The sequence below is a fragment of the Silurus meridionalis genome, chromosome 11 (genome assembly GCF_014805685.1).
Source record: "Silurus meridionalis isolate SWU-2019-XX chromosome 11, ASM1480568v1, whole genome shotgun sequence".
NCBI lineage: Eukaryota > Metazoa > Chordata > Actinopteri > Siluriformes > Siluridae > Silurus > Silurus meridionalis.
Genome location: NC_060894.1, coordinates 15,471,352 through 15,495,506, shown reverse-complemented (window position 1 = coordinate 15,495,506; position 24,155 = coordinate 15,471,352). Strand labels below are relative to the sequence as shown.

Sequence of the window (24,155 nt, the reverse complement as noted above, 5' to 3'; positions counted from 1 at the left end):
TAAATCGTATGCTGATTTTTTCATGTCATACCATTAGGGGGCGCAGCTGTGCATACTGGTAAAATGTCAATGCAAATAATTTAATCAAAGTTTAAAATCGTGATGATTTTTATGTTTTAGAAGAGGAAGACTAGTAAGATGTTATTTTCAGATATAGGTTTGTCCAAGACTGAGACTTTGGAATTATTTAAGCAACTTGATTTGCAGTCAGATGATGCTTATTATTATTAGGTCTATTGTGCAACCGGTGCAATATTCCTAATACTATTATATTCATACACTATTACACCTTTATAAACAGGTATTACAAAAAAGTGATCATTTTGAAACTTCTAAATCGATTTGAAGCATCTAAATTTTCAATTAGGAATGTTGTGTTCAAATCATAATTTTGAATTTGCGATAAATATATATTTTCCTTGTACCGTGTAGGTAACAGTCACATGCCTATGTCTTATGGTGTTCAAAATAGTCATCAAACAGAACAACTAAATGTCTGTGGGTTGTTTGACAACATGCATGATTTTTGTTCTCACTCATGTCATTTAAGTGTTGCAATCTTTTCATTTCAGTGCCCATATATCCTCTCATTTCTTTTTCATTCAACTTAGTTTTCCAAAGCCCAGCCTCCTTTTCCACAGCTGTCATATAAAACTGTCATATTAAGCAGATGTTGTATGGCTGAGTGGACAGAGGGAGTGTACAGTGATTACAAAGTAACACTGATATCATCTCATTGGTGCATATAAGGTATCAAAAGTATGCAACCTATTAGTGTTTACTGTCATCTGGCCTCATATCCTCTTTCTTCCACATATATCTTTTTCCTGCTGCTGTACATTTACATTTATTTATTTGCCAGATACTTTTATTCAAAGTACCTCACAAATGAGGCTTCAAACTCAACCGCTGATGGCTAATGGTCTTGAACAATTACATCCTCAATTGCTCTCTGGTGATCCTGGAATCTAAACACCACAATCTTTCATGTAATGTCTCAGCTGCCTTTATCCATGTTACTACATTACTTACATCATTTACTAACACATAGACGTATTATTTTCATGTCTGTATTCCATATTGGAAAAAGAAGAAACCCAAGGAATTTTGAAACCAATTCTGTGATGTTCAGGTATATAATCACAGATGTTTGAAATAAAGCGTGCCATGGCCGCAAATGTAAGACAAATGGAATTTTTGGATTCAGACAATATCGTAACTGTCCTGATGCAGAAAAATGTGTGAAAGTATCACATGAATTTTCATTTTTATAGTTCATCTATTAGCTGTCTGTCTGTTTGTCTTTTGCACCTTTTGACTGCTGCTGTTTTTTGCACTACATAGTGTCTGTCTATTTTCACTCCCGGGTATAGTTTTTACAGTTCTCCTCGCACAGTACTGTATAATCAAAGTACAGTAGGTTTACTGGTTGGCGCTATATTGGGTTTTGTGTCTTGTGTTGCATTGTGTTGTCTTGTGTTGTCTGTCTGTACTGTTTTTTCGTCTGCACTGTTTGCACTAGGTTGCACTCAATACACTTTATGTAGCTTGTATTGTGTTGTAGCTCTATGTTGTTGTTTAGTGTAGCACCAGGGTTCTGGGGGAACGTTGTCTCGTTTTTACTGTGTACTGTGTACCACTGTGTATAGTAGAAATGACAATAAAAGCCTCTTGACTTGACTTGACTTGAGCTGTCTCATGCAGTTCCATTATAACGAAAAAAAGAAAAGAAAATTTACTGGGTTGGAGGTGGAAGGAAAACCCAGGAGATTAGATCTCCAGTATACTTGCCTGTATATATCTTACCACATAAAACTTTGTACAAAGAAGATTTGATTATTTTTTTTACTAATAATTATTAATCCTTTACAACCGATCAGGTAAAAGAGCTTTGATTGATATACAGCAAGCAGATATTCAGGAGAGAATGACATGTTCTCTTATTGCAGTATCTTTTGTAAATATAATTATAGCAACATACATGTACTTCAGGTTAAAACAAAGCAGTTTCCTGTTGAAAGTGTACACATCAGGTGCAACATGTTTTACTCGGCAACAGAAATGTCTGAGACAATGGCAGCAGACGAGCATTCCTGACCTAATCTATTACATATTTTAAGTACTGCAAGCTTTTCTTTTATTTCATGTTTTTTAATGAAAGCACTGCATTAAATGTAACACCTACTTTGACGATTTTTGTTTTAAATGTATATAGACGTTGCTAAATCCACTACACAATGTCAAAAAGTAATCTTTGCTTTTTATGATGTAGCTAGTAATGTCTAATAATTTATATGAGCTGGCTAGCTAAAAATCCAAGCAAGCTAATGAAACCCTGACATTATTCAGGTAAGTTAGCTAGCTAGCTAACCCATGTGGAAAGACACACATTTAGAGTTGCTATAGATGAACCCTACTGAAACAAGTTTTTAAAGGAACGCTTTCAGGTCAGATGGAACCAATTAAAAGTTTGATCTAAAGCTTTCCAGAAGGTTCTGTTATCACTACAAAATGATCTTTTTTAAGAGTGCAGAGAGGATGAAGAGCTGTTTTCTGGGAGGAGGCGGCCATGGTTATTTAGCTACTCTCCTCTCATTAATCACCAGCCTCTGACACCTCGTATATTTACACTCTGCACACACACACACACACACACACACACACACACACACACACACACACACACACGTGTGTGTAAGGGGAATCGAAAGACATAAGATGTGGAGATCTTCCACGTCTTAATTAAAATAATAAATTTCCATATATTATGTTATTATGTTTGAATGCCAAATGAAAACAAAATGTTACATCATTTATTTAATTTCAATGTGATTTAAACTTGTTGTATGTTTAGTTCCGCCTAACCATAACTTATAGTAAAAAATAGAACACTAGCTGATGTTTAGCATTAAATTAGTAATATGTAACATAAAAAAACTTTTAATTATTAAAATGAATGCAAAATATTAAAATTAAATTAATGCAAAATATTCATATATATACAATGAATAAAACACAATTCTAAGCATATTGCCTACCATTTATTTAATATGTATTTATATGATCTTATTTTAGAAATAAAAATTTCTATAAACTATTTATATCAACCATAAGATAACAGGTTAGCATTGCCGCTTCAAAGCTCCAGGGTCTGTAGCTCAATCCTGAGTTCTGTTTAGTCTCTGTATGGAAGTTTACATGTTTATCCCATGTCTTCTAGATGTTTCCTCTGGGTTTTCCAGTTTCCTCCAATCCCTGCAATGGATTGGTTGCCCATTCAAAGATGAAAGCAGGCATAAAGTAAAGCATTTACTAACGATTAAGCAATTGAATTAGTCAAAGGCATTTTATTTGTTTACCAACAATACATATCATTTTGTAATTTAAACTCTAATGATATATATTTTATTATTACAGACCATTTAAGACTAAAATTAACATTAAAGTTTAAGTTAAAGGTTACTATAAGTTAAAGATTTTGTTACATTTTAAATACCTTTAAATCTAATTGAAAGATCTTTCTCAGCAGATTAAGTAAATCAGAGTATTTTAGTGTAGTATATCAGACCTCACTTATCAAACCTGACATCCAGTTACAAATTCATTCAAACTAGATGAACTTACATGAACATCTCACCAGTTTCCTCAACCGACTGGTTAGCCGGCTAAACACATCTTTGGGTTTTGGGGAGACCAGTGCTTAATGATCTAAAAGCAAAGTTTCACAGCTGCTAGTGGAAAATCTTAATGAGTTACTGATTTCCTCTCATTAGGTTTAATGAGTTTGAACCATTCACTGCTTCTGGGACACCTCATTCATTCACTTTCTCTTCACTCACTTTACGTTTCAGTCAATTGTGCTACAATAGTTTTTTTTCACTGTATTGTTTATTTAGAAATCAAGTTATTGTAATAATATTGTCATAATACAAAGGGATAAATAATGTACCAATAGATCTGTGCTATTGTGCTATAGTCGTCTTGGAGAATAATATAATTGAAAGAACGACAACAAAAACAACAACAAAAATTTATGAATTCTGTGTGGTTTTGAAAACGTATTACACAATGTACGACAATGTATGTTTTAATGTAAAGTTTCTATTCTGTTCCTGTTTCTAGCCATTAGTCCATTCCCATTATTTATATTTTTTCTTGTTTTTACGCATGTTGTTTAATTTCTTGTATGTACTAACACTTTTGTGCAAGAAAAAAGTAGACAGTAAAGAAAATAATACAGCCTGTTTAAAACATTCACTTATGTTTGAAAATGTTTCCCAAAGGTTTTGAGTCACCAGCATTAATGTACTTTTGGAAATTATTTTCCAGGTTTCGGGAACTGGACTGGAGGAATGGATGCCATTATTCCCAATATAGTCCCTTTGTTTTTATAATGTTTTTATAATGTCTAATAATGTTGTTTATAATCCCCTACAGATTTTCAGTTATTTTCAGGTAAGATATTTACATAGTGAGTGCGAACACCACTGCACATGATTTACATATATTTATCCTCTTGTATAATGTGGATGAAGCATTTGTAATCCTAGAAGTTCAGGCCCATCATGACAGAAATTTTTTATCGTTGATTTGCCTTAGATTGACATGCACTAGGCCACTTGTCAAAAACATACAGATGGACATCATTTATCTTGTCTCTGTCTCTCTTCTGGGGTTTTAATTGTTTTTCTTTCTTCTATACTTTTCTTTCAATAGTGAACTTGTTTTCTGGAATACATGGTTCATTAAGTCCTACTATTATATACTTCTAAATGTTATGCTGACAATCTGATCACATCCTGCACTGACATTTTCAGTCATCTGAAGAGCCTGAAATTTTTCTTTACATTAATGTTACACTATATATGAGCTTCATGAGCATTCCTCCTACAATTTGCAGCATTTCTCATAGAGCGAACTTCTATAGGTGAGAAATAAACAGATATTTTATTAACGAATAGATATTCAGTGCCACCCAGACTAGGATCGGTTCCCTTTTAAATCTGGTTCTTTTCAATTCTTTTTCCTTGCTCTTGTCACTGGCTCGTTCATTAGGGATAAACATATAAAGAACAAACGTATAGACACTAACATATAAATTCATATTTTATAACCTCTGTATCTCTGTAAAGCTGATGTTCATTGTCAAATCAAATTAAACTGAATATTTTGGAAATCACATCAAACTTAGATCTGTTCAGCATGTTTATAGACACATGGAATAGAACATGGTAGGGTGATAATGACTAAATGGTATCATCTTTTAATTGATCGACCATGCAGGTGATTATTGTGCTTAGACTAAGAGAGAGAGAGAGAGAGAGAGAGAGAGAGAGAGAGCGAGCGAGAGAGAGAGAGAGAGAGAGAGAGAGAGAGAGAGAGAGAGAGAGAGAAAGAGAGAGAGAAATTTTACATTGGGCTTTCTATAATAATCCATCAGTTGATAGAAATTGATATCCCGGGTATCACAACCAACCCTCCTATTCAAATAAATCTGCTAAATACTCAATAATTAAATATATATATATATAGATATATATATATATATATATTTTTTTTTTTGTAATTATTATTATTAAAGTTTATGCTAAACTTTGTATTAGATTTTTTTTTTTAGATTTTTTTTTTTTTTTTTTTTTTTTTTTTTTTACTTTTTATTATTATTTTATTATTATTGTTTTGGGAGAAAACAAAATGATTTTTTATATTCTGCTGGTTATGACAGGTTTGTAATAAAACACAAAACAAGAAGTCAATTCAAAGGTTGCTTTGGACATCTTTTTTTGAAGATTAAGCTTAAAAAAAAAAACCCAAAAAATTATTTTAACTACGAAACATATGTAATGAAGACTACAGCATTTCTGTGCAGATTTCGCCGCTGAATGAAGATTACAACTGTGCGCTTTTGGTGCGCTGTTTTTACGCGCAAATGCGCAACGACTGCTCGATTTTATCACTACTCCATAGTGGGCTCATAAGTAATTGCCCCCCATGTGTGCGTGGTTCTGTTTGTATGTTTGTTTTGCCTTTTATAGTAGCAACATGTAACAGTGTTTCCGTTTGAGCAGTTGGTAATTGTGCGTCCATAGCCTACATTGACACCAGATCAATCATAATGTAATAAGACAACCAACTGTGATGAAGATATTCAACTTCTTGTTTTGCTTTTTTGCAGCTTTTCCCCCCAAGGGCTCATAGCCGGGAGTGTGTGACGTCACGAGAGATTCTGCCTCCTAGTCTATGTTCCATGTCTCTCTCTCTCACTCTCTCTCTCTCTCTCTTACTCACACACACTCACACTCACACACATGCACATGCCGAGGGGTCTATTAGCAGGTCACACTCCAAATATCATCACTTTATCTTCCAGGATTATCACATCGGAACAAAGCAGGCAGTGCAGCAGAAACCGCATCGGAAATGAGGAATACACACTCTGATAACCGAGAGACTTTTTCAACGAGTTATTTATAAGAACCTTCTTGCAAGGAGGAGTGGGATTTATTCATAAAGCATGGATGATCATCTTAGATCGGATGACAAGAGTTTTTTACTAGAGCTTACATAAGCTTTTGGATGGATTTGTCATCATTAGAAGAACTTACAGACTAAACACACCACCTGAGAGCTTCTGTCCACCATGGGTAGGTTAACCAAGTGGAACCGGAAAAGATGATCCAGCAGAATGAATACACAGGATGAACTGTTGTCGAGTTTACTGCACTTACTGTAGGCCTTATGGGTGGTCGGATACATGCATAAAATTAATCGTTTAGGGGGAATTTATCTGCTTGATTTTTAGCAAAAATATATTTGACAGTATTTTATAAATCCATGCATCGTGCAGCTTGATGTAATGAAGAGGATTGTGGCGCAATGTTTGTGGTATAGTCAGTCTTTCTACATTATTCTCCAGTGACCACGTTTGGTAACTTTGAAATCATTTATAGTGCAAAAAATAAAGAGCGCACGAGCGAAACCCCCCGAAGTTTGAGGTGGGCTTTTATTATGCGCGGCGGTGTCGCGACGTGTCCGAAATGAAGGAAAAGTCCAAGAATGCGGCCAAAACGAGACGCGAGAAAGAAAACGGAGAGTTTTATGAGCTCGCCAAGCTCCTGCCTCTGCCGTCGGCCATCACCTCACAGCTGGACAAGGCCTCCATCATCAGACTGACCTCCAGCTACCTGAAGATGAGGTCCGTGTTTCCCGACGGTAAGATTTCCCCAAGACATACGAAGAAGAAATAAAGCGGTTTATCACCCAAGTGTGTTGGAGAAGAAATGAAATAAATCCATATAGCTGTTATTTCCAAACTACACAACTTTTTATTTCTTTATTAATTTGGCAAATAATTTTCTCATTTCAGCTTATTGTAGCACCAGAATTCACTTGAACATTCTGCTGTATTATTCATTTTTTATATAGTAATAATTAGTTTTAATATTTATATTGCGAATTGTATAATCGATTTCCTTTATGAACACATTTTAGTGTTATATTCCTGATTCTACTGTAGGAAAAATCTTGGTTTGGAAAACCAGCAATGTTTTACTGTTCACATACAGTAATAATCTTAGTATCCTGCATTCTTATAATTATGCCATAAAATAAACCGCTTCTTTTTAATGTGTTTACACTGGGGAAAATGCAGAAACGTTTGCGCCGAATTTTTTTTACAATAGTAAAATAGTTCACCAGGCGTGTGGCTTTAATTCTTACTGCCCTATGAATCTGGTCTTTCAGGAGCAGTTCGTCTTTAAGAAAAAAAATAATAAATCGTTAGATTGTTTTGATATCATAGTATTGTTTGCACAGTGTAACATCCTGAGGACTGGCATGTTTAAGAATAATCATATTATTTCGTAAGGCTTTTTTGGTTTGTATGTATGTTTATGTGCTCTAGTAATGTATTCGCGTTATGATACAGCTTATGAAGTTTGGCAAATAAATATATACGAAAATATACGAATATATACGTGAACTAAAATACAAATAAATACAGGAATAAGAATGATAAAAGAGAAAAAATACAGAAAAATATTCCAACGTATAAAAGGAAAACGAGCGATACAGAATTCGTTTTCACTCAGAAGATGCAAAAAATAAAAAATAATAATTTACAGTATAATAAATTCGGCATCGAAGCAAAGGAACATTTGGTTGGGATTTTATCAATGTGACCAAAATGATACTTTATTAACGAGATTAATTAAAAACTTTTTTTCAGCCATCCACAATTAAAAGCTAGGAAAATACAACATTGATTCTCGAGTCATCCTTCAGACGTCAACATGTGAATTTCTCCTGAATTCATAGATGAAATCGTGTATCGAAATATCGCAGCTTTTACACGTTTAACGTTAAATTACGCAGCGATCTTGTAGATTTGCCTCAGTCACAGTGAATGTGTTAATCACACTGAACTCATAATGAAATAGTGGAAGATAATCCTTTAGTCAAATCCGTGGCTTTTTAAGTCTTGGCTCATTCACACAGTTGTGTTTTTCTAAGAAAACGGTTTTTATAAAAATAGCATAAAAACTCCTTCTGGTGGATACATTTATACTGAATTATATATATACATATATATGTAATTTGAATAGATAGATAGATAGATAGATAGATAGATAGATAGATAGATAGATAGATAGATAGATAGATAGATAGATTGAATAAATAAATAGCTATTGTAGACTGCAGGTGATGCATGTCGGCAGCTCTTGACCAAGGCCGGCTTATATTATAAGGCAAATATTTGCCTTTAATATTATAAGTCAAATTAATATCTTAGTATTCATATCTGGAAAAATTATAATAATATCTATCTATCTATCTATCTATCTATCTATCTATCTATCTATCTATCTATCTATCTATCTATCTATCTATCTATCTATCTATCTATCTATTAAAAATGTTTTTAATATTTTGCAAATTGTAAAATAATCCAAAACCCGAACAGAAATAATCGTAATTCTACACGCTACGCCTGGCTCCAATAAATGCTGTTTCGAAATGTATTTCGCGAAATAAAGTCAGATAAGCACATTTAAATGTAAAAAAAAAAGAACGAACGAGAGAAAGAAATTGCACCTAGATGAAGCTAATAAAAGCCGATAATGAGTACAATGGTGTATGTGTGTGTGTGTGTGTGTGTGTGTGATGAACCGAGATATTATTATTTTTTAATTATAGTGATATATACGCCCTTCGAATTATTTGTCAGCACCCTGAAGTGTGATCAATATCCATGTGTTTTACTGTGTGTGTGTGTGTGTGTGTGTGTGTGTGTGTGTGTGTGTGTAAGGTGTGGGGGAGGCTTGGGTCGAGGCGGCGCGCTGCAGTCCGCTTGACTCTGTGGCCAAAGAGCTCGGAGCGCACCTGCTGCAGGTCAGTGCACACACACACACACACACACACACACACACACACACACACACACGGGTGTATGTGTTGCTTCTGCCTGTTATAATAATAATAATTATTATTATTATTATAAAAATTATTATAAAAAATATTAATTATTATTTTTGCTTTTTATAATTTTCTTTAATTTTCTACAATATTATATTTGACACTTATTCAAGCAAAGCCACCTGCAGTGTTTTCCATTTCATTTAATTGAAACATTCTGGGTTTGTTCTTTGCTGAGAAGTGTGTGTGTGTGTGTGTGTGTGTGTGTGTGTGTGTGTGTGTGTGTGTGTGTGTGCGTGTTGGGGGACAAACTAAACTATATGAACATGACTATAAGTCATGTTTTAAACTACACTATATGGACAATAGTTTGTGGACACCTGGCTTTTAGATTGTGCTTTTCTTCACATCCTAATTCACATTTAATTTAATTTGCTGTTATAGTAATCTCCACTCTTCTAGGAAGATTTTTGAGTGTTAGTGTAGAGATTTCAGGCACCGGGGCATTAAAAAGTAAGGTATTGATGAAAGGTGTTCTGTAGGATTGAGTTTGGAGCTCGGTAGCAGCCCATTCAATATCTCTCAATATCAACTCAATCAATATCAACTCCAAACAATGCAAATCATATCATCATGGCACTCGCTTTGTGCACAGTGGCATCGCCATGCTGAAAAAGATGTGGCTCTTATAGTTTAAGTGACAGCTGAAACACATCCTACACAAATGTGTGCCTTCAAATTTGTGTTTGGGGATGAACCAATACTTTTGTCCATGTAACGTATTACATTGAAATACCACTTCTAAAAATATGTAATAATAAAAGTGTCACCATTTCTGTATTATGCTGTTTGCAGTTAATTTAAAACTTTAATTGCATTCTTTTTATTGAATCACACTTGAAATATTTCGACTTCTGATTTTTTTTTTCTAGACTCTGGACGGCTTTGTGTTTGTTGTCGCCTCAGACGGTAAAATCATGTACATTTCTGAGACGGCCTCAGTTCACCTGGGTTTATCGCAGGTGAGTCCATGTCTACCCTGTGTGTAAACTCTATTGAAGGAATCTGAGACCAGGTTCAGAAGCAGGCCATGCTGATATGCCTGTTTGAGAAAAATGTATTTGTCTGATATGTGAAACAATAGAGAGTAAATGCCTAAGCTGGAGAATATTATCTGATGGTGTATGTATGTGTGTGTGTGTGTGTGTGTGTGTGGTGAGCTGTGTGACCTGATGGGATCTTTCGGGCAGGATTTGTTCAATACAGCAGTTTGTGGGATGTAAAAGCATGAAGCGTGTTTGCTAAGCACACTGAAAACACTGAGGTTTAGGTCATGCAAATGTCACTATATATCCGCTGTTGCATATCTGGTTGAGTAAGCTTCGGTCTGCTAAGTAATAAAAAGGTAACACGGAAAAGCATTTGTGGACTCCATAAGGATTTGAGCTTTAAGCAATCTGAAAAAAAGAACCCATTCTTTTAATTGTGTGATGGTTTGTTTGGCTGCGACATTTTCTGCTATTTAAATAGATGATGTGATAGATGAGTGGTTACAGTAGGTCATGAGTAGTTGGGTGGTTAATTCCCAGAACTGTTGAGCCCTTGAGCAAATCTTTTACCCCTCAACAGCTCAGTTGTATATAAATATACTACTTGTAAGTGACCCTGGAAAAGGGCATCGGCCAAATGCCATAAATGTAAATATAATATAACATATACTTCAGGAATTCAGGGTTGTTCTGGTAATAGTCATTTCCATGTCTGTGTTCACATTGTAAGCTAAAACCAAATCCATGAAACAATGGGAGACTTTAAGAAAATGTAGGCAAAGCATTTTACCTGAAGGTAATTAATTTTAAGAAATAAGATTCGCTCTCTTTCCTGCGTCAAAAAAAAAAAAAACCAACAAAAAAAAAAACATACAAGAAAAAGAGCCTCCTTTTACCTACAGGATGTACAGGTCATGTAAATAGCAAACTAGCTTTTCACCAATAATACAATAAACTTTGCATAGCCATTTTTATTTGATTTGCATGCATGTGTAATACTGTCTACTGTGCTGCAAGGATTTTCCAATTACAGTACATCAAATGAACAGGGTTTCAGATTCAAAAGCAATTAATAAGTGTGTTGTAAAGATGACTGTGCAAAGTGAGGATTGCTATCTTTATTTATAAGGAACTGCCAGCATTCCTGTAAATAGAGTTTTTTTGGGGAATGTAATGGACGATATAACGATAAAAACGTTTTGTGGATAAAAATGGGATTTCAAGTGTAGTGCACAAAGTAATTAAATATGAGTCTGCAACATATTTTTTTAAGTGTGCCTATTTGTGATCTACTGTTTTGATTTAAAAAAAGTGACTGCTGAGTGAGGTTTTTATTGAGTTGCTGAGCAAATGATTCTTTACTTTTAATTGGCTAATGTTTTTTGTGTTTTGAATTAGCAAACATATTTGTATATATATGTTATAATATATACCATATATAATATATTGCGTATCGTACGCTGTATTCGATATCTATATTTGATTTGACTTGGAATTTGATTTGTATATTTGATTTGTATATTTGTTCAGAGTTGGTGGCAAGTGACTTGGTGTATGTGTGTGTGTGTGTGTGTGTGTGTGTGTGTGTGTGTGTGTGTGTGTGTGTGTGTAAGAGAGAGAGAGAGAGAGAGAGAGAGAGAGAGAGAGAGAGTGCAAGAAAAAACATGAAAGAGTGCACCATGTGTTGCATTTAGCTTTAAAACCAAATTAAATATATTAATATTCTTGCAAGTGCAGCCAATTGTAACTTTTAATCATGAGACTATGTTTTAACAAAAAAAAAAAATTCATGTGATTTTAATTGGATTCAATCAGTTTATACAAAAACAACAGACAAAGAAAATGAGGGATTTGATTTTGATTTGTGTGTTAGAATGGTGCGAATTAAAAAGGTATGGGGTATGTACAACATGTGTTTGGCGTGTTTGACACGTGAGCGTCACATACTCCTATAAATACACACAAACACTCATGTAACACACCTAGTTTGGGTCTTTGTTGGTACTTTTAAAATCCAATGCTGTTTTTACTTTACTCAAATGAGCACTACCTATAGACTACTCACACACACTGTACTATGCAAATAACAAACTTGCTGTTCATGCCGAAGCACCTGCGTATTGCGGCTGTTCAGCATTCGAACAAAAGGTGCACGTTCTTGCTAGAACACATTCAATTCAATAAATGTTGCTTCATTCTCTTAAAGACAATTTGATGAATGCACATGGGAATTTCTGTCCATTAGCAATGAAAAAAGTTATGGTAACGCTTATGTACAAATGTGTTTATAAATGTATATTTCTAAAGTAGTTTTTACTCAAAACAAATGTTTTTGGGTAACATTTGTTTTGAGTAAAAACTACTTTAGAAATATACACTTAATATACATATACATTTGCCCTGGCTGGGAAAATGCCAATTGTGTGCAAAGATTAATTAAGAATTCTTTAAAGAATATTAAATATAATATAGTTCTAATTTATTTTACTCTTATTGGTCATTGTGTAATTTGAAAAAAAAATTATAATAAAAAAAAATGCTTTCACAGAGGAAATAAAAGAAAATCGTAAAATAGAAAAATTGGAGAAAATGTAGAAGACCCTATAAACAGTTCTATAAGTTTTGTGCAGGTATGTAAAAATGTTTTGAATCATATCATACTCAGATGTGAGTCTCTGAATGATGACATCACCTCACTCAATCAGTGCTCTCCTAATCTGGAAAGGTTTGTGCATGTAGACTCGTGTACTTTGCATGCCTTCAGCATCGACACTGTGTATGCGGACGCATCGCTAAGCTGCAGCTCCCACAAAGCTCAGCTTAGATCCTGAGCCGCAGCTGCTTAGAAAGCAATTTGTAGCTGAAGTGGCGAGCGGTGGCCCTCGCCGTCTCCGACCTGCCCTGCTAATTTGCGCAGCAAAATAGATCAAAGTCCACCCTGCACTCGGCTTTTGTTTTCACATGCAAATCATCTCCCCCCTTTTTTTTCGCAGACGTTAACCCTTTGCTTTGGCCGGTGTCAGTGTCTTTTTAGAGCGCAACTGAATCAGCCTGAATCTCTTTGAATGAGACATAGATCCATTTCAGGGGACTGGGAGCTTAGCTTTAGCCCTAACACCACACCAACCACCCACACTCATGCACACACACACCAAATAGACATTTCTGTGAGTTGAGGTAATCTTCTTAAATGTCAGAGATTACAACTAATCCTGATCTGGAACATGGTTACATTTACCTAAAATGTTCTAGTGATCTGATTAATTAAAACACATCCAACACAACAATGCTGACAAATGTGTGCGGTGTTCTCTATAATCTCAAGCTCCTCTCTTTCTCACAGGTTGAACTGACAGGTAACAGCATATTCGAGTACATCCACCCGTCTGACCATGATGAGATGACTGCAGTGCTGAGCGCTCACCAGCCACTTCACCCGCACTTTTTACCAGGTTAGTACACACACACACACACACATACACACACACACACACACACATGCACACACACACACACACACACATGCACACGTATCACCCTGTATTTTTATATGAATATGAGAACACATTCATGTAAACATTCAATATTCAAACACACACACACACACACACGCACACACATGCACACGTATGCACACACTGTATTTTTATATGAATATGAGAACACATTCATATAAACATTGAATATTCAAACACACACATACACACACAGTGCTGATCTGTCATATTTATGTGTGTCTCAGAGTACGAGATAGAGCGATCCTTCTTCCTTAGGATGAAGTGTGTACTGGCCAAGAGGAACGCAGGACTGACATGCGGTGGTTACAAGGTAATCTACTACTCACTGTAAACATTTTGCTAAGAAACACATCTCCAAACTCAACCGTTTATCGCCACTGTAAATGATTCGAAGGCTAGATTTGCAGAGTGAAGATATTTTAGGCCTTAGGATATAAACGAGACGATTAACACTGTAGGACTACGAAAAGAAGCGAGTGATGTCAAGTATATTCAAACAGGACAAAGGCATGTGATCAATAACACTGTGTGTGTGATCATTGAGATTTTCAAATCATGTTTTACACATATATTAACTTTTGTTCTGATAATGCTGTTTTGTTTTCTACTTTTAAAATGCCCTATATCAGTCTATATTGCAGGGGATAAAAAAATAAACTATATTAAATATTAAACTTTCTCTATTTTTAAATCTTTGGTCAAAAAAATGAACAGGATTAAAACAAATGCATTAGGAAGACTCCCTAATCTGGATTTACAAAATCTGTCACATCTAATGCAGCCTATCAAGGTCCTAATAACAAGCTCATAAAAAGAACCAGGATTTATAGATCAGGGACCAGAGATCTACAGTATTTGTTGAATTCCCGTGACAAGTTGTTAAGACCATTAAACGTGTCATATTTTGCCATTTTGATTTGCCAGTAGTATAAATACATGATTGCCATTTTATTCAGTGCTTCATTCATTCCCGTCTAATGAAACTCTTTTATTCATTATGGGCTTTTGTATATGGCTGTATGTTTTGTCAGATATAAGAAGAGAATAGGATTAGTACTGTTTTGAAGTCTGATAGTAATGAAGACACTGAACGTCCCAAGTTGCATTAATTTAATGCAGAAACAATGGACCTATCTGTTTTCCTCAAAAGTATCTGAACCAGAAAAATGCGAACCAGGAACGTTTTAATCGGCAAGGATCACGTATCTCTCTCGTGCTCAGCTGGTTTGTGTTCCCACTGTTCGTGTGAGCATGGATGCAAGCAGCGCTGGAGAAATCTTCCCTGCTTCCTTCAGTCATAAATCATCCTTCCGATTGTTTTTGGAAATTTGTTTGAAATTTAAAATGGCCAGTAAACAAGCTCGGTATGTTAAAGAGTGAATGAATCATGCTGGATTTAGAGGCAGAGCTGCAGATCCCGATAATTGAGGCTAACGGGTCTCTGCTGGGAAGAGCGTGTGTGTGTCCTATTAAAGAGCATCAAGACCCTAGGCAGAGCTCATCTGACCAGAATAAGCACAGATAGAACATACTCAGAGGACACACACACATAGCACACACACACACACACACACACACACACACACACACACACACACACACACACACACACACATCTTTCCTCATCTATCATCATATCCCGCTCTGGAAGATCTGCTCTCCAGACAACAAGAGGTGAGTTTGAAGAGGAGGAGCTGTTGTATGTCCTTATGTGTGTGTGTGTGTGTGTGTGTGTGTGTGTGTGTGTGTGTGCGTGATGTGAAACCTTACAACAGCAGACACATTCTTCTACTTAAGATAAATGTCAAGAATAAATTGCATGCATTAAATTTTGTCTTTTTGACTGATGGAATTTTCTTCTGCAAGAAGTTTCATGCCTAAACAGTTTTTTTTTCTTCACTAAATGCACAGTGAGAGAAAAAAGGCAAATTTTGCTTATTGGCTAAGGAGCTGGGTTACTGATCGGAAGGTTGGGGGTTCAAGCCCCCTATATCGCCAAGCTGCCACTATTATGCCCTTGAACAAGGGCCCTTAACCCTCTGTGCTCCAGGGGCGCTGTATCATTGCTGACCCTGCACTCTGACCCCAGCATCCGAACAAGATGGGATATTCTATTTGAAAGCAATATATCAAGCAATTTGGATTTATGGTCCTTAACACAGAAATATTAAGCAATGAAATTAATGTCATAGTACTAGATTAACTTTATTAACTTTCACTTTTCAACATAAAAAATAAAAATAAAAAAAATCATTTTAAAAATAAAAAAAATCATCAACTGTTAAATAAATAATAGTTTAAATAATAGAATTATCACATATACAGAGGCAGTTTAAAATGTAATTGATTTATATCTACTTAGTGATAATTTACTTTCAATCTGTAATTTGGATAACACATTTTTGTGTGTAAATTACGGTACTTTTAATTTCACCTGTTTTGATATTCAATAAAGCAATATGACTAAAAATATATAATTATGAATGTAAAGTAGGAGAGAATTTACTGTTTTTCTTCCTATGATCTCCATGAAAACATTCCACGAATTATTATATATATATATTATAACTCGTGATTAATCGCAACATAATTGCACATTTTTATCCATTCTAAATATCCCTTAAATTAATACTTTCAAGTTTTTAATGCTATAATCATGGACAGATATGGATGCTTTATGCAAATGTATGTTTATTATTAGTGAAACCAAACTCAACATAAAGCATAAAGACTTAATATATTTGTAAATGTTTTAATTAATTATAGTGTTTTAAATTCATCATCAGGATACCAAAGCTATGTTAAACGCTATGAGCTATGTTTCCACACGAACGGTTTTTAATTGCCGGATGTATGCATTATGACGGTTTTTGGTGCCTGGTTTGAGACTTGGCGCAGCAATAAAACAAATGTTTATCTGTTTTGTTTGTAAATCTTATATATATATATATATATATATATATATATATATATATATATATATATATATATATATATATATATATATACTCGCTTACATAGACTAGACACATTTACTAATATTAAGCATTAACATTTCTTTTTCTGTTGCCAGATAATATATAATTGAGTTTCTGTCTCGAAATAAACTCTGAAAGAAGTCAAATTATGCACCAGTAGAATATGACTACTGAGAGCTTAAACTAAAATACATATGTGAATTATTAGTTATATTTGCCCACATTATTATTAAATGTACAGGGTTTGTTTTGTTTTGTATTGTTGTCTGACTAAAAATGTAACTTAGCCCTAATAATAAATATAATACATGACTGATGGAATTAGAGGTTTCAAACATAACATGTTAAATGTATTCGTACATAAACAGAAGTGCATGTTTTTTTATATTTTATTGATTATACAAGGTTTTTTTGTACTACCATGAGACAAGCAAAGTTTCAATTGTAATTTTATTGTTTTCTGTCATTTAAATAAAACATCCACATACGTTTATCCTGAAGAAAACTTTACCTGTGTTTAAAATATTTTTATCTACTTTTCAGTTTATGTAAATGTAATTTAATAATATATAATAAGAATATTATGACTTATTTTTACGCCACTCTAAGGTGTAGCTACATCTAACAAAAATCACCATCATAAATCATTTTTAAATTAGTAATACATTAACAGCATTTTTGTCTGTTTTTGTCTGTGTGTGCAGGTGATTCACTGCAGTGGTTATCTAAAGATCCGGCAGTACGTGATGGAAGTGTGTCTGTATGAGTCGTGCTATCAGATTGTGGGTCTGGTGGCCGTGGGTCACTCCCTCCCCCCCAGCGGCATCACAGAGATCAAACTCCACAGCAACATGTTCATGTTCCGCGCCAGCCTGGACCTCAAGCTCATCTTCCTGGACAGCAGGTGATGCCTATGACACTCAACATCATCAGCACATGTAGAGTCCGATCAAATCCTAAAGCCGTCCCGTGACAATGTTAAATCAATGTAGCAAAGCCTCTGGAAAAGTTCACAGCTCTCAAGGTGTTGCTGAGTGTGAAGGAGAGTTTGCATATTCAAACAAAGGCTACATTTACTCAGCAAATTATACTGCCCAAATTAGATGTTTTTCATATCCGTTTCTGAAGCCAATTTTTTTTTCTTTCCTGTGATTGCAAATATTTTCCAAATCAGGAGTGTCATGCCATAAAAATGCATGCCAAGTTTATTTTTACTTTGAAATCTGGAGCAAAAAAAGTGATTTATTTAAAAAAGAAGTCAAAATGTGGTCAAAGCCTGAATGTACCCCGATTCCAGATTGCACACAATTTTCTTTATTATTACTTTCAATTAAAATTTTCATCATGCTGATTCTTGTATCCACAACAGAGTGGCTGAATTGACTGGTTACGAGCCGCAGGACCTGATAGAGAAAACCCTGTACCAGCACGTCCATGGATGTGACGTGTTCCACCTGAGATATGCACACCACTTACGTGAGTCCCCATAAAACCTGATCAAAGCATATTAAAGCATGCATGACAGATGTGTTAAACACCGCATGAATATGATTCAGGCTGATAATATGACTATAAACATGCTGTACCATTATATTATATATTCATAAACCTCTTAAGCATTAAACCCTTAATGGGATTGAAATGAACCGTGGAACACTTTTCAAGACTGGCAGCAAGATGTTGCTTAGATTTCTGTAAAATACGGGCATGAATATACGCATTCTATTAGACGTATGCATTTCTCCATGGATTCATGCCGTCACCTTGGAGACAGGGATATTAAGTAAACAGGGATATGAGCTCGCTGTGGTTGGAGAAATCGGAGTAGCAAAGGTAAGAGGACGGCAGTGTATCGTGAACTCTCCCTCTCTCTCCCTCTTTCTCTCTCTCTCTCTCTCTTCGCTCTCACTGCAGTACTGCTGAAAGGGCAGGTCACCACAAAGTATTACCGCATGTTGTCCAAGCATGGCGGCTGGGTCTGGGTCCAGAGTTACGCCACCATCGTGCACAACAGCCGCTCTTCTCGGCCGCACTGCATCGTTAGCGTCAACTACGTTCTCACGTGAGTCCCCGATTTCACCCTTAACCTATTTCATATCTTTACATGTTCATGTCATAATAAAGTGCAAAGAAGTTGTTCGTGTGGAGGGATGATTGAGGTTCTGGATCTAATTACGAGGTCTGATTTTATTTATTTTTATAATGTGATGGTGGTGATCATTATTATCAGCTACAATTGCTCAGGTTACCTTTGTTACTATTTGATTAGAATGTTTGAATTATGCCCGGGACTCATTTCCTGTCCAATATGCTTAATATATGAATTGGTGGCTTATATAAATAAAACTATATCCTGCACTTTAACAAATTTATGCACTGAAAGGGTTCACTGGCTTTATGTATATGTATGCAATGCATTTTTCTTTTTGCCATGCTTGCATTTTTTATTATTTTTTTGCATAAAATAACAGATTAATAAAATCACTTTACTAACCCTACATTTGTGTGTATTAATTCAACAGAGATATTGAATATAAAGACTTGCAGTTGTCTCAGGAGCAACTCAGGGCCAGACCAGTCCTGTCCTATAAGAGCTCCCACTCCCCCCCACAGGACTTGCGCAAGCAGTTGAAAGCCAAAACATCGAGAGTCAAAACCAAACTCAAAACGTCCCCGTACCCACAGGTACACATACTGTACACAAACATGTCGGTATTTGTATTCACACACGTACAAACACAATCATATGGACTTGCTCAGTTCTCCAGAATGCAATAATAGATTATGACTACTGAAATTTAGATATAGGCTTAATCTTTTATTTTATTTTTTGCGTATCCATCCATCCATCCATCCATCCATCCATCCATCCATCCATCCATCCATCCATCTATCATCTATCTATCTATCTATCTATCTATCTATCTATCTATCTATCTATCTATCTATCTATCTATCTATCTATCTATCTATCTATCTATCTATCTATCTATCTATCTAAGTATCTATATTATATGGTTTTCAGACTAAAACGTTACTTTGTCCTAATCTATAATGGGAATGGAGGTTTCTAGCATTTGTAATGGTTACAATCATTAAATGACATACAAATGCAAATTTTTAAGTAATTTAATGATTATACAAAGGTTTTGTGTAGTTTTTGTGTACTTGCCTGCAAGATTTCGATTGTCAATCTGTATTGTTTTAAGCTAATTATTTGAAACATACGTCAGTTTGTCGTGAAGGAAACTGTGTATAAATACCTGTGTATGAAATGTCTTTTATATCTACTTTTCACTTTTTTTTGTAAATGTAATATAAGGTTGTTGTTGTTGCAGGTGTATAGTGTATTTTTAAGTCATGCAACTGCACAACTATTAAGGTCGTCATAATAAATCAGTATTACATTAGTGATAAAGCATTTATGTCTATATATAGGCTTATAGGCACTCTTTATAAGAACAAGCACAAATGACTAGCCAGAATTGCCCAGATTTTTTTAAGAAATAAAAGAATATGAACAACTATTTATCTTGTGCCTAAACATAGTTTATGAAGTTTGAAATTAAGTAAAAATGTTTTTATAATGTTATTTTCTCACATAAACAGAGGCAACAACATTGACACAAATACATTGTGTCCACGTTTCCTAGGGGATAAATATATGGTTACACACGTAAAAATCCCTTTGTCATTTATTACCTTGAAAACAATGGTGACATGAACCAAAATGGATATGAAGTCCAAAAGAAAAATGAAACCCAATTACGGTCATAAAAGCAAGTAGACCCATGTGCACACTGTTTTCATGGGTCCGATTTAATTCATTTTCTTGGATTTCAAGTTTCAAAATTGCTGTTAAATGGCACTTTCATAGTATCAAGCTGTATGGAAGCATTACTTTCCTTAACCACTTAATGTAAGAGTATGGATAATTTAGAAAATGGGCTTTTATAGATACTATAGAATGTCCCTGAGATTAAACATATGTGCCATTTCACTCAGTGCATGTGTTATTTTGATGTAGGGTTGAAATAGGTCTAATAATTCTAGAGGAACTGCGTGAACCCAAAACTCACTCTAGTGGCAAGACTCCAATTTAAGTGTTTATATGTTTAACTGTTTACACGTTTTGCATTTTTCCACTCCAGCTCTCCATGCCCTCTGATAAGCTGGAATCCCCTTCAGGAGGGAGTTGGAAGTCGAGTCCTCCATGCAGCCTCTCGGCCAACCAGGAAAAAAGTCCCGTCTCACTGTCCAACCCCGAGCCGGCAGAGATGCCTCCTTATAATCTGCCACTGCCGTATTCGTGTGCACATGCTCACACGCGCTTCCATGAGGACTGCAGGAAGCTGCGGCCAGTGACGAGTTCCCCCGAGCAGGATGAGTGTCAGCTCCTCTCAGCCCCAGTGGTCCACAGAGACGAACACTGGGGCATCACAGGCTCCCCCAAACACCCTTTAAATCCACGCACACTCAGCACCAAACCTTCTCTACACAACGGCAGCCCCATCACCTCATCATATGGCAACAGTTATGCAGGTAGGAGGACAATGTCCAAATCAGCTGTTTCGGGGGATAAAGATTTGCCAATTGATATGAATAATTAAACAAAGAATCAACAATACTGAATAAACGAATGTAATCAGAATTAGATTTTTTTTTACCTCTAATTTTTATATCTTTATATATAAAGATATTTATATTTGTATATATATGACTGTATTAGACTGTAGAACAGACATTATTCATAATCACCCTCCAATTCTCATGATGTTTCTTACTCTCTGGTGTTTGTATTGTCTTTTTATAATTTATAATCACACTCTGTTGGTTTTACCCAAATGAGAATTGGTTCCACTTTGATTCTGGTTCCTCTCAAGGTTTCTTCCTCCACTGTCACCCCAGACATGCCCATTGGGCATAAATTCACATAGTTCACTTATTAAAATTTTTATTCTATAATTATTACATTCTGTAAAGCTGCTTTGAGGCAATGTCCATTGTGAAAAGGCGCTACAGAAATAAACTTTAATTGAATTAAACAATTGTAAACGAGTCAGCACATTTCTCTAAAATTCATAGACTACAAATTAGAATCATAACCTTTTAACTCCTAATTAAAATCAATTCTATTAGCAAACACGCTCCCATACATCAACTGCACCCTATTCAGAAAAAACAGCCAACAATTTAGAGGGACCACCGAACGAATACAAATGATCTGATTGTATTAGTAGTAACATGAACATGGTATTTGTATTGTCAGTGCTGTTGTAACAACAGTGCATTGTATGCGTAGTTTGTGGTTTTGGACACATCATGCGCCTCACTAACCGCCTTGAGTATTTTTATTTTGCAGATTGTGGTACGGTGGCCAGGAGGTTTCCCATTGAATCTCTCCATGAGAACTTCAGCAGCTGTTTGTCTTCCTCGAGACCTAGCAGCCGCTTCAAAGAAGAGCCATACGAACATCTCTGCATCAGCCAGAACAGACCACAGAGCCATCTACACAATCCTATACAAGAAAGTGCTGAAGCCAGGAAACACAGTAAAGACTCGGTAGAGAGGCCCGAGATGACTGCGCCGTGCCGGCTGTTGAGTAAGAACGTCTATGATCAGCCACGTGTATGCCAGAGCTTTAGCCAGAACCTTCCCATGCAAATGGTGTTGCAACAGAAACGTAGGTTGCACATGACTGAGACACCATACAACCCCCAGGGGCAGCAGCAATCGGCTCGTGGGCACTGCGAAGCCACCAGGGGTGAGGAGAGGACAGCTCTAAAGGGACAAGCTCCGTACGTCTCTCTGAACCTTCACCACGTTCTGGCTAAGCACAGCTCCTTCCCAGCTGTCCCATATTCACTCGGGCACCTGACGGACGGCTATAGCTACCGAGGAGAGGAACTCAATCCTTATTTGTACAGGGGCCAGAGCTCGGCCTCCCACCCTTCCCCCGAGAACCATGGCCAAATCCCGCAATACATCGGCACCTCGGTCATCATCAGCAATGAGAGGTGACATGTTCAGGGTCAAATGTCAGGGGTCAGACAGCAAGGACGCTAAAACTCTTGTGCCAGCAGGTTGCAAACGAACACAGATTCAGACACAGCTGCACTCGTGCAAGCCAATGCATGAAGCAACACATTAATTCAGGTACTGAATATATTCTATTTTTTTGCAAACCGCAAAGCCAGTAACTAGTGCGATATTGAGACAACAGAGCTAGTGATGCTTGTGATCGTGAAAGCTGAGAACTGGAATATTACCTGGGATTTTCAACTGGGATTTCTTTTTTTTTTAAATCTCCTCCTGGTTGCTCAACAAACATGCAACTAAATATGCAAGAGCATAATCGCTCAGTGTGAACTGAAAACTAATCTAATTGTAGGTTTGATTTGAACTAAAAATGAGCAAAATCCCGCTATTTAAATCAACGGCAAGAATTCTAATTTTTCATAGTTTGCACATGGCATGATGGGTATAATATGTGAACCGTAAAGCTTTTTTCACCCCCTTTTTTTCCAATATGCTCATTGGCTCATGAACAGAAGATATAAACAATTTCTTAGATCCTGCTTCAAGTTCTGTGTTGCCTAACAACCGATAATCCACACTGAAAGTTAAATAACAGTAAACTATGACCATGAAGGTGCAGAAAATACCAGTTCTGCTTGATTACAAAGAAATCATTCATTTACTTCTGACACTGCGTTGACTTATTTGTGATAAACATAAATGAAATTGCAATTCCAGGATATATAACGATAAAAAGGTACTTTGAATCAGAATAAACATTTAAGAAAAAACGAGGAAGATGTTGTTTGTATAATTCTATCACTCCATCCAACTTATCAGAGCCCAGGGTTTTTAATCATTTATAAAACAGCGGTTCTCAATGTGGGCTATAGGGACCTCCAGGGATTTTGTTTTCCTTAATAGCAAAAGAAATCATCATCCGAGTCTATAAAAAAAATACAAGAAGCCCTGAATTTAAAACATACACTGTGATTGACATGCATCTGAAGGCACTGAACCTGTGCAAGATCAGCAGCACCTACCTCTGCTGCATGCGCATGATTGGTTTGATCCTCTATTATTGAAGCACAGAGACCTATGAAATTAAAGCCCTCCATCAGAAGCTCTTTCATCATTCTATTTCCCTACTTCTGCTTTTATGAATCCGCTAGAAACAT

General features: G+C 35.8%; 1 protein-coding gene across 1 annotated transcript; it reads left to right on the top strand.

Moving 5' to 3' along the window:
- Window positions 1-6,351: 6,351 nt before the first annotated feature.
- On the top strand, window positions 6,352-23,633 carry sim2 (SIM bHLH transcription factor 2). The gene is made up of 11 exons (XM_046861627.1): window positions 6,352-7,212; window positions 9,308-9,390; window positions 10,347-10,436; window positions 13,807-13,915; window positions 14,206-14,291; window positions 17,664-17,863; window positions 18,329-18,435; window positions 18,874-19,021; window positions 19,482-19,644; window positions 21,111-21,501; window positions 22,322-23,633. The coding sequence occupies exons 1-11, from the start codon at window positions 7,038-7,040 to the stop codon at window positions 22,978-22,980; spliced, it is 2,211 nt and encodes a 736-aa protein (XP_046717583.1). The 5' UTR covers window positions 6,352-7,037; the 3' UTR covers window positions 22,981-23,633.
- The last annotated feature ends 522 nt before the right edge of the window (window positions 23,634-24,155 follow it).